The sequence below is a fragment of the Diadema antillarum genome, unplaced genomic scaffold (genome assembly GCF_040938485.1).
Source record: "Diadema antillarum isolate AM-2024a unplaced genomic scaffold, OU_Dant_1.0 seq00000367_RagTag, whole genome shotgun sequence".
In the NCBI taxonomy this organism is placed as follows: domain Eukaryota; kingdom Metazoa; phylum Echinodermata; class Echinoidea; order Diadematoida; family Diadematidae; genus Diadema; species Diadema antillarum.
In genome coordinates, this window is record NW_027271368.1 from 1,239,981 (window position 1) to 1,252,491 (window position 12,511).

A 12,511-nucleotide genomic window follows, 5' to 3' on the forward strand; every position below is an offset into this window, starting at 1 on the left:
AGAGTAGGACACCCCCCCCCCCCCCAATAAGCCCTCCACACGTTTCACACACGTGTAGTAATCACGCGTACTAGTACACGTATTCAATTAAAGATCAGGGAGGTTTAATCACTTTCCTGATTTGATCGAGGGCGCGTACCCTCGATTAATGTGTAGCCAAGTGATCAGCGCATTCCATTCATTCCACAATCTTGACGGTTTGTTTTTTTTGAAAAAAAAATGTTTTAATTAGACCTGTATTGTCTACTTCACGCATCTCACTTCCATCTTATTTTATTGATGTCAATTAAATGTTATGTTATTATATTAAACAGTCATCAAGTTACGATGTACTTTGAAATTAAAACACCTGCAAGTTCTCTGAGCAATGAACGCGATTAGTTTGTCTCGGAGATTCCATTCTGAGGCTTTGTAAAGGGCTTTTTACACTTGTGTTTCTTAACCCCGGACTTTCTCTGACCCAGGACTATCGTTAGTCCCGTACCAATTTTTTCAGCTTTTTACACTCGCCAATTAGTCCCGTACTATCTCTTGTCCGGGGCTAAGGAGAAAACTGACCTTTTTACACTCGTATTTCTTAGCCCCGGACTTTCCAAACCACATGAATATTCATAATTACGCTGTGTACTGTACACGTACACGCACGCACCGGCAGCACTCGATTACCTCGTTTCTGATTGGTCAGTGAGGGTCGGACTTCGTCTCCGTCGCTTAGCCCAGGATTATTTTTTCGTTCTGTTTACACTCACTTGCTTGGCACCGCAATTGCGGCGCACCGCAATTGCGGTGCTAGCACCGCAATTGCGGTGCTAACCCCTGCTATTTTGCAGGGCCAGATAGTACCGTACTATCGGTGGGGCTAGCCCACTTTGGCAAAAACGAGTGTAAACAGAAAGTGGGCTAAGGATAGTCCCGTACCAACGGTGGGGCTAAGGCCCCCCCTTAGCCCCACCGTTGGTCCGGGGCTAAGCAAAATTTTACAGGTGTAAAAAGCCCTTTAATGTCGAAAGTTCATGGGGCGCGCATTCAACAACAGTTCATTCGCATAGTGTTGAAGTTGGAGAAAGGCAGCTTGTGTGAACCAGGCTGGTGTGTGATATTTCATAAATGCGCGGGACTTGGACGTTGTAACATTTTTGTTTTGTTTGTTTTTGTTGTGTGTTTTTACCTGTATCACTATTAGTATTTTGTATGATCGTGCTTGATTTCTTTCCTCTTTTTTTTTTTTTTTTTTTTTTTGGTAACATACTACAGTGTATTCAAATATACTTTGCCTTGAGAGTTTCTCGTTAAAACTATGGGCAGGGGTGACTCCAAAAGAATTATTTTACTATTCACTGAAGGGCGCAGCCCCAAAGTGATCCAGTTCTTTTGGAGGCACCGAGGCCTATAATAGTTTGAACAAGAAACTCGAAATTAGGCAAAGTATCTTTGTTTTATGTTTTGGATCAAAACTTCAAACAAAAGAAAGGGAAATGGGGGAAATACAAAACGAGAGATGGTGGATGCGATCTTGTGAAGGGATCCGACGTTGACTACTAGCATGCAGCAGCGCCCAATGTCAGAACTGAGTTGTGATGTTTGTACTACACTTTTGACAAGCGCAACGCGTGGTGCGAAGCAATGCGCAATGTCGGAATTGTTTTTATGACGCCACAATCGTTTTATTAGAAATTGATACATTTCACAGAGTGACGGCACGAGCTCTAGCTGCAGCAATGCGCAATGTCAAAATTGATTTGTGATGTCACAATTGTCTGTTAAAAATGTTACATTACACAGAGTGACGGATGCAAAGCTGCGCACAATTTCAGAATTGCTTTGGGACACCATTTTGCAAACAATTTAAGAATATTGCTTTGTGACACCATTTTGCAAATAGTACTTCATGGAGTGTCAACTTTCTGACATAGCTGAAAATAAATGATAATAATCACGTGAACTCTTTCAACCAATCACCAGAGGATACACGTTAATGTAATGGGCCCTAGAGCCCTATCTGAAAGAATATTTGCGGTGTAGACCTACCTTAAAAAAAATAACAATAAATTAGAGACCATAGAGACAATCTGCCACTTTAATAGATAATATTTTTTGTAATGTAAACCCTTTTCCTGATTCTGCTATTATACTTACGGATATATCTGATCATTATGCTATTTATATGTGTTCATCTTTACAGTTAAAGACGAAAATACCTCAGAATTATGAAAGAAGGCGTAAGTTTACACCTCAGAATATAGCCCAGTTTCAGGAATCTTTGATGGAAATTGACTGGTCTGACTTATATGTGGTGCAAGATACGAATGTAGCTTATGAAATTTTTATAAATAAGATTGTTATTTTGTTAGATACACATATTCCATTAGTTAAAAAGAAGTTGGGTAGTTATAAACGTGATCCAAGATTGCCATGGGTGTCAAAGTCATTATTACGTTCAATTAATCGTAAAAATAATTTGTATTATGTAAGTAAGGCTAAAAAAACACAGCAATCTCGTGATAAGTATACTGCATATAAAAATACTCTCACTATGGTATTGCGTAAAGAAAAAAGGAATTATTATATGAGAAAATTAGATTTGTTTAAAAATGATATGCGCAATACTTGGAAATTGATAAATGAAACATTGAATAAGCATAAGGAAAGAAATGTTATTTCTAAAATTAAGAATGATGGATTTGAAATAAAAGATTTACGTATGATAGCAGAAATATTTAATTCACATTTTTCAACTGTTGGCCAGAATCTTTGTGCAAATATTCCGTTGTCTACTAAAGAATTTTATGATTATCTGGATGTAGGTAATCAAAATTCAATCTTTTTTTCCCCTGTAACAGTATATGAGATTTTAGATATTGTTCATAATTTACCTTCTAAAAGAAGTTCTGGTTATGATGATATTGATAATATACTGTTAAAAAATATAATACCTTATATTGTTGATCCTTTGTTTCACATTTTTAATCTATCAATATCACAAGGGCAGGTACCAGATGTTATGAAAATATCAAAAATAGTTCCAATTTTTAAAAAGGGTAATAGGGAAGAATTGAATAATTACAGACCTATTTCTCTTTTGCCTAATATATCTAAAATATTAGAAAAGATAATATATTCTCGAGTTATAGATTTTTTTAATAGAAATGACATTTTGTCAAAATATCAATTTGGATTTCGCAAGAAACATAGCACAGCACATGCAATATTATCTTTCACTGAAAAAGTATCTCGAGCAATTGATAAGTTTCAACATACTGCAGGAATCTTCCTGGACCTCTCCAAGGCCTTCGACACGATTAACCACGACATTCTTCTTTATAAACTTAATCATTATGGTATACGTGGGAAGGCCTTGGAGTGGTTCAGAAGTTATTTGAAAGACAGAAAACAATTTGTTTGTATAAACAATGAAAAATCTTCTTTGCGCTCAGTTGATTGTGGAGTTCCACAAGGAAGTATACTAGGGCCGTTACTTTTTATTATCTACATCAATGATTTTCCCAAATCTTCAAATGTTCTTTCTTTTATATTATTTGCAGATGATTCTAATCTTTTCTTTTCTCATTCAAATCCTCATACATTAGTTGATGTCATGAATATAGAATTGAACAAGATAATGCAATGGCTAAGAACAAATAGATTATCGCTTAATTTGCAGAAAACAAATGTGATGTTGTTTAGTAATACCCTTGATAAATTGCCACATGATATAATTTTTGAAAATGAAGTGATAAAACAGGTTTATTCTGTTAGATTTCTTGGTGTAACTGTAGATAGTAAGCTTTCTTGGAAACAGCATATAGATTGTATATGCCGCACTATTTCCAGTAACATAGGTGTAATTAATAAAGTAAAGTTTTGTTTTTCTGTTAAAAAGTTGCTAATGTTATATTCAACGTTAATTTTACCTTATTTAACGTATGGAATTATAGTATGGGGAAATACACATTCAACTTACTTGGATAAATTATTATTGTTACAAAAAAAAAGCACTTCGAGTAATATGTAATACCTCCAAATATTCTCATACTGACGGATTATTTGTGGAGAATAAGGTTTTAAAAGTAAGGGATTTGTATTATTATTACCTTGGTCAATTTATGTACAGTTTGTATAATAAGTCACTTCCTTCAGTTTTTGAGAATATGTTTAATAAGAATAAAAATATTCATAAATACCCCACTCGTCAAACAGATGAATATCATTTGCCCCTTACCCGAACTCTATTTACAAAATCCACGTTTATCTACAGTGGCCCAAAATTTTGGAATTCCCTTGAGAAAAATATAAAAGATTCCATTAGTTTGAAATCATTCTCTAGTAATTTAAAGAAATATTTGATTAGCTCATATGTACCCCATGATTAGTTTGACTGTTTGGAATTGTTGTTCTTTTTCTTCACCCTGTATCGAGAATGTTGACCTGCCCTTCGCTCTCTCTACTCCCCCTCTCCCCCTCCCGCCCTCTCTTTCCCTACTCTCTTCTGTGTGTGCACAATGTATGTGGATGCATACATGTGTGTGTACGTGCGTGTGTGTGCATATGTGTATGTGGGTACGTCTGTGTGCTTGTGTGTATGTGTATGTGTGTGTGTGTGTGTATGTGTATGTGTATGTGTATGTCTATGTCTATGTCTATGTCTATGTGTATGTGTATACATGTGAAAGCGTATACACTGTACTTCATGTAACCATCCGATTTGATTGAATGAAAACTGTATACTTTCAATGATTAGCTTGTACGGTACATGTATCGTTGTATTGTGTTATAAAGTCATATATAATTAATGTATTGTAGTAATGTAACGTAAGTGAGGGGACTGCAATCTACAAGTTCGCTTTTTAGCAGCCCCTCAATTTCCATTTCCATGAAGTTCTTTTAAGAACCAATATGTATTATTATGTTCCAATATATGTAATCATGTCAAAGTGTATTACCTGTGTTTGATTGGAAATGAAAATAAAAAAACATGCATGTGAACATGCATGTGTGAAATGAAATGAAATAGAGACCATGAAGGTCACTGAAATATCACTTTAGGAATCATGTATGAATTAAGGACCCCAGAAATTACTGAAAGTTCATTAAAACATAATTATCATTGAGACTTGAGAGATCTGGTATTTTTTACGGTCTTTTGTGTGGCAGCAGTCCCCAGGTTGCTGCCATGGCAACAGTTACTCTTCCTGGCGGTATTGTTAGATGCGCGTATTGCCCTAGAATACGCTAGGCGGTATGCTTTGATTATTGTATGCGCGCAGGCGCTTCCCTTTGATCTTGTAATGGTAACCAAATAGTAGAATGATTTTATACGCTCAGATCAGTTTCACGTCTGTATAGCTACTACAGAAAACATCGAAGGTACATTCAGCAACGAAATCTTTAAAGGAAAAGGAATAAAAGTCAACGAACCATAAACAAGCTGCTTATATTATGTGATATAATGTTCACCAAAGAGTTTCACGGGTACGACCGTTGAGAATAAATATCTGACCGTTTCCAACTACGTCCCGTTTGTCAACTGGTAATTTATCGCATGGGCAGCTACAGTGAAACTCTTTGAACATCGTTCCTGTTCAACGACAAGTCGATGATCGTCATACCAATCTGATGAGCCATTCGATGTCAACCAGCGCATTCGTCCCATCGGCGTTCACCACATCGTAAAGTCGGGTGCAACGCAGGGAATTAGGCAACTGATTGACGGCTTGAATTCGTGGTAAAGGTCTTCGAACAAGTGTCATCGGAACTGAACTTGAACTTTGAACTTCGATACATGAATGCTGATACTTCCAGTGCTGATATAGACTATAAGACAGCTCAGCCCATCATCGATTCCTCATCCGTGACTTCTGTAACAGTCTCCTGGTTGTGGATACATCGTGATCGTGTGGTATTGATATTGTAATCTCGTACAAGCTGTATTAGATATTAAAGTACAGTTTATTTCGCTCTGTAGGAAGAGAACTAGAGCAAGAAAGGAGTGCGTGACATAAATCATATGTAACTAGACTATATAGCTTTGTAAGAACAGTGAATGTGATTGAGCTATATAATTTGAACTAGATATAGAGCTATATATATAGACTTACTCGAATTCAGAAGTAAATATCGCGTATTAACTATATCCTTAGTGTTATACACGTGATATACTATCTGGACAGAATGTGATGTGTATTTACTCTTCGTAAAGAAAAATTGTATTCGCTATAGTACAATATTTCAAATCTGTGTTACGAAAGAAAACATTTTCTTTCTCTTTGCCTAGAAATGAAGCGAAGGAAGTGAAAATTAGACACTGTTGACATGGTTGATGTATAATAACGATCTCATAGAACTGTTGACGTTAATGCAAAGAGTGTGTTATCTGTCAATATGGAAGAGTATCAAAGTAATACTACCGATGGTCTTGAAGATAACGTAAATACAAGCACTAAGAAAGAAACAATCGATAGCATGTCTGCCAAAAATGTGCGGCGTTCTACCCGTACAAAGAAACTTACAGAAAAGGCTAGACAGAACAAAGTAGAAGAGTTAGAAGAACAATTCTATTCAGAACATTTTGACATTCTAACAGTCTTGAAGGACTCTGAGAAAATGCTGTCCTCAGTTTCCGTAAACTGCGATGACCTGTCAGAAAGAAAATCTGACATCTCTGCTAGATTCGGTTCACTGCAACAAGTAGCAGATGAGCTAGAAGAAGTTCTAGGGGAAAGGGATGAAGAGATAGCTAAGAATTTAGACAAGCTCTCCCCAATTGTTGTTGATATGATTTCGAAAATCGTAACCACTGTTTCTAAGAAGCAATTCGATACTAAGGAACCATCTATCACAAGGAAGTCGACTGGTTCCAAGATCTCGAAAGCATCTACAATCTCGTCGAAGAGGTTGGTTGTTGCAGCTGAGACTGCAGCTCTGCAAGAGAAACTTGCTGCACAAAAGCGTCAGAACGAACGTCGGAAGGAGTTAGAGCGTCTTGAGTTGGAAGAAGATGCTCGTAGGAAGGAAGCTTCTTTTAAGATGGCGCAATTACGCAGAGAACTCGAGGAAGAACGTCTAGAAGGTCAACTGAAGGCACAAGAGGCAATGATGAGAGTGTATGAAGAGGACGATACTGCATCCTCCATCACAGTGAGATCATCTAAGCAGCTGGTTGGATCATCTCAGAAGGAAAAAAGTGCAACAATCGTGAAAGAAATGTCACGGGAGAAAAGCATTCCTAGAGCTGATGATCATCCACTCCCTTCAAACCAGAAGTCGTCGAAGACAGAGGCCCTAAATCCTGAGTCACCAGTCTTCTATCCAGCTTCCTATCGCTCAGATGCCAAGGAAAGTGATGCTCTTACCGAGGCGCTTGCTCGAGCAATGACGCTTACCAGACTGCCTATTCCTGAGCCTCCTGTATTCATGGGTGATCCTCTACAGTACCCTGACTGGCTGTCAGCCTTCACAACTTTAATCGAGTGTCGAGGAATCCCAGCTGGTGAAAGAATTCACTACCTCAGAAGATACCTTGGAGGATCTGCTAGAGATGCTGTCAGTGGCTTCTTCTTGCTGAGGTCAGAGAATGCCTTCGATCAGGCCAAGGCGGTGCTTGAGAAACGCTTTGGTAACCCCTTCACAATTTCAGAAGCCTTTCGATCTAAACTTGATGCATGGCCAAGAATCGCCAATAAGGACCACAACGGTCTCCAAAATCTCTCAGACTTCCTGCGACAATGTCTGGTGGCCTCTTCAGAAATCAAAGACTTGCAGATCTTGAATGACATGCGAGAGATTGGCAAGATTTGCACGAAACTTCCTGACTACATCGTACACAGGTGGAATCGCACAGTAGCGACGCTCAAGAAGAGTAGTGGACGATATCCATCCTTTGAAGAATTTGTCTTGTTTCTGACAGAGGAAGCTGACATCGCAAACGATCCTTACGTGACGTATGAGACTGCAAAGACTGGAAAAGACCGGAACCAACACGTCAGTCAGACACAGGAAGTAAACAAGAAGTCTGCAATTCGGCAACAAAGGATGACTTATTCGACAGCTAGCAAACCAAATGTGGCCAAGAAAAGCTGCATCTTCTGCGAACGACAGAACCATGGCTTAGAAGAATGCCGGGAATTCAGTAGAAAACCAGTGGAGCAGAAAAGAGAGTTTGTGAAGAAGGAAGGACTGTGCTATGGGTGTCTTAGCAAAGGTCATATGTCGAAGCAATGTCCAAAGAGGAGTGAATGTAAAATATGCAGTAAGCGTCATCCAACCTGTATGCACTACGACACATTCAAACAGTCAACTGCAGAAGGAAAACGAGAAAACAAGGAAGAACAAGAAACGCAGTCTACCAAGGCCAAGGAGACTCCCAAAGAAAAAGAAGCAAATTGCCACAAAGCCATATCAGGTACAGACGCTTCTCTCACATCAATGGTTCTGCCGGTATACCTGTCAAGTCTGGACAGTCCCGAGAAAGAGATACTGGTCTACGCTCTGTTAGACACAATGTCAGACACAACCTTCATTGCAGATAGTGTTGGAGAAGAACTGCAGGTACCATCACATGCTGCTACATTGAGGTTGACAACTATGACAGACAACTGTACGAATATTCCATGTAGGAGATATGAGAACCTTGTAGTTCGTGGTTTCAAGTCGGCCGAAAAGATACCACTTCCTGCTGCATACTCCAGGAACTCAATTCCACTTGATGAAGCTCACATCCCTACACCAGAGACAGCAATCCAGTGGCCTCACCTAAACTGTCTCGCAGACCAACTCGCACCAAAGCAAGACTGCCCTGTAGGTCTGCTCATTGGATACAATTGTGCTCGAGCTCTCGCCCCAAAGAACTGTATCTCTGGAAACAATGATGAGCCCTTCGCAGTAGAAACAGAATTAGGATGGAGCATTGTTGGTGGCTCTCAGACGTACTCTACAGACAACTTTGATGCATTCGGGCAATCATATCGTACTGTCAGCATGAAGGTAGAAGCTCCTATTTTGACTGACAGTCAATCAGACGTGAAGTATGTCTACAAGACACAGCTAAAAGATGTCACGACTGCAGACTTCCTTCAGATGATGGAAAAGGACTTTCATGAAGTCGAAGGAACAGATGTAATGTCTCAGGATGACAAGAAATTTCTGCAGATCGTCAGAGATGGAATCAACCAAAGGGATGATGGATACTATGAAATGCCCCTCCCCTTCAAGAATGGTGAACCCACTCTACCGAACAATCGACAAGCTGCCATAAGTCGACTCAAAGGATTGAAGAGTCAGTTCCAGAAACGACCTCAGTACAAAGAACACTACATGACATTCATGAACGAAATTCTTCAGCGAGGTGATGCAGAAAAGGTTCCTGCGGAAGAATTGTCAGTTGAGAACAAGTGGTACATACCACATCATGGGGTATATCACCCAAAGAAGCCGAACAAAGTGAGAGTCGTTTTCGACTGCAGTGCTCGTTACCAAGGAACCAGTCTAAACGATCATCTCCTACAGGGCCCCGACCTCATCAACCCTCTGATTGGAGTCCTGTGTAGATTTCGCCAAGGACCCATTGCTTTCACGTGCGATGTGGAAAAGATGTACCATCAGTTCCGCGTCATGAGACAGCATCAGAACTACCTTCGTTTCTTGTGGTGGGAAGATGGAGATCTTTCCAAGACTCCAGTGGACTATCGAATGAAGGTCCATCTCTTCGGCGCCACTTCCTCCCCAGGATGTGCCAACTTTGGACTAAAGCAAATCGCGAAGGACCATAAGGAGCTCAGCATGGAAGCTGCTGACTTTCTTACAAGAAACTTCTACGTCGATGACGGTCTAAAGTGTGAATCTTCTGAAGCAGAAGCCATTGACCTCATTCAGAAGACAGTGAGCATGTGTGCCAAAGGTAACTTGCGTTTGCACAAGTTCGTTAGCAACAGTCCAGAAGTCACAAGCAGTATCCCTGAGTCTGAACGTGCTGCTGTTGCCAAGACTAGTCTTGAACTCGGCCAGCAAGACGCTACGCCCATTGAACGAGCACTCGGCCTACACTGGTGCATCGACTCTGATGAGTTCTGTTTCAGACTTACCCTCAAAGACCGTCCCTTGACAAGACGTGGGATTCTTGCAACAGTTGCCTCCGTCTACGATCCACTCGGTCTGATTGCACCCTTGGTTCTAGTTGGGAGACAGATTCTCCAGGAGATGTGTAGAAGCAAGATGGACTGGGATCATCCTGTTCCTGACGAGCTCCGTCCACGATGGGAAAAGTGGAGACAGGAGATGTTGAAACTCGACAAAGTTAAAATCCCCCGTTGCTTCCAACCACAAGACTTTGGAACTCCCAAGGAAGTTGAGCTGCACCACTTCTCAGATGCATCATTGACAGGATATGGTCAGTGTTCCTACGTGCGTCTAAAGAATGAAAGCGGTCGCGTCCATTGCTCCTTGGTTATGGCAAAGGCACGAGTATGTCCTCTAAAGCCAACAACGATCCCAAGACTAGAACTCCAAGCAGCTACTTGTTCAGTGAAAATTGCCAATATCCTGGACAATGAACTCGATTATAGTTCTGCCACACACCACTTCTGGACCGACTCACAAGTTGTTCTTGGCTACATACACAATGAGACAAAGCGCTTCCACATGTACGTTGCCAATCGCGTCGAACGCATCCGTCAGACCTCGCGTCCAGAACAATGGAACTATGTAGCCAGTGCAGAAAATCCTGCAGATCATGCATCTAGAGGATTGACGACAGAAGAAATGCTGGCATCAAACTGGCTCACAGGACCCAAGTTTCTTTGGGAGAATGAGATTCCTCCTCAAGACGTTACTGCAGAAGTCTCTCCAGATGATGTTGAAGTGAAATCTGCCACTGTTCACGCAACACAAGCAAAGACTTTTACGTCCTTCGAAGAAAGGCTGACGCGGTTCTCCAGCCTTGAAAATGCACTGAAAGCAGTAGCAGTCATAGTAACCCAGGTCGAAATTCCCATAGAAACCAGTAGAAACCAGTAGAGACCTTCTACTGGTTTCTAATGGTTTCCGGATTTGAGTGGTTTCTATGGGAATTTCCAGAGGGTTCCAGTAGGACTCCCATAGAGACCATTAGATTCAACTGGTCAAAAGACCAGAACAAACCAATAAAAACCAGTAGAGTCTACTGGTTTTCAAATGGAGTGTTAAATTCAAAGTTAGACCAGTAGAATCCAGAAGAAATCAGTACTGTTTAATGGTTTCAAGTGGAGAGGGAAACCTGTAGAGAACAGTACAAACCAGAAGAGTCGACTGGTTTCAAAACTGGGTTGAAAAAAGACAAGTCAGACCAGTAGAAACCAATACAAACCAGCATTTTTTTTTATGCATGTTAAGACATTACTTGTTAACCAGTAAAAACCAACAGGTACCCGTGCAGCCTACTGGTTTGAAGATGGCTTTAAAAGAAGGGAAAACCAGTATGAACCAGTACAGACCAGTCACTTTTCTGCATGTATAAACAAGAATTAAATCAAACCAGTAGAAACCAACAGGTACCAGTAGTAATGGCTGGAAGAGGGTCATACAATTGTGATGAAGTAATACCAGCATAAACCAATAGAAACCAGAATATTCTACTGGCTTAAAATGGGGGTGTCGAAATATCAAGTCAAACCAGTGGTAACCAGTACAAACCAGTCAATCTCCTGTACATGTAGAAACAAATAAGTCAAACCAGTAGAAACCAACAGGTACCTGTAGAAGTCTACTGGTTTGAAGAGGGTTGTAGAAGTGTGAAGTTATACCAGTAGAAACCGACAAAAACCAGTAGAATCCACTGGCTTTAAAGTGGGGTGTCAAAATATCAAGTGAAACCAGCGGAAACCAGTACAAACCAGTCAATCTCCTATACATGTAAAACAAATAAGTCAAACCAGTAGAAACCAACAGGTACCTGTAGATAGTCTACTGGTTTGAAGAGGGTTGTAGAAGTGTGAAGTTATACCAGTAGAAACCGACAGAAACCAGTAGATTCCACTGGCTTGAAATGGGGTGTCAAAATATTAAGTCAAACCAGTGGTAACCAGTACAAACCAGTCAATCTCCTATACATAGAAAAACAAATAAGTCAAACCAGTAGAAACCAACAGGTACCTGTAGATAGTCTACTGGTTTGAAGAGGGTTGTAGAAGTGTGAAGTTATACCAGTAGAAACCGACAGAAACCAGTAGTTTCCACTGGCTTGAAATGGGGTGTCAAAATATTAAGTCAAACCAGTGGTAACCAGTACAAACCAGTCAATCTCCTATGCATGTAAAACAAATAAGTCAAACCAGTAGAAACCAACAGGTACCTGTAGATAGTCTACTGGTTTGAAGAGGGTTGTAGAAGTGTGAAGTTATACCAGTAGAAACCGACAGAAACCAGTAGATTCCACTGGCTTGAAATGGGTGTCAAAATATTAAGTCAAACCAGTGGTAACCAGTACAAACCAGTCAATCTCCTATACATGGAAAAACAAATAAGTCAAACCAGTAGAAACCAG

At 40.2% G+C, this 12,511-nt stretch overlaps 1 protein-coding gene across 1 annotated transcript; it reads left to right on the forward strand.

Annotated features, from left to right (window-relative positions):
* The first annotated feature begins 6,459 nt into the window (after positions 1-6,459).
* On the forward strand, positions 6,460-11,007 carry LOC139731258 (uncharacterized). Its single transcript, XM_071642144.1, has one exon. The coding sequence runs from the start codon at positions 6,460-6,462 to the stop codon at positions 11,005-11,007; it is 4,548 nt and encodes a 1,515-aa protein (XP_071498245.1).
* The last annotated feature ends 1,504 nt before the right edge of the window (positions 11,008-12,511 follow it).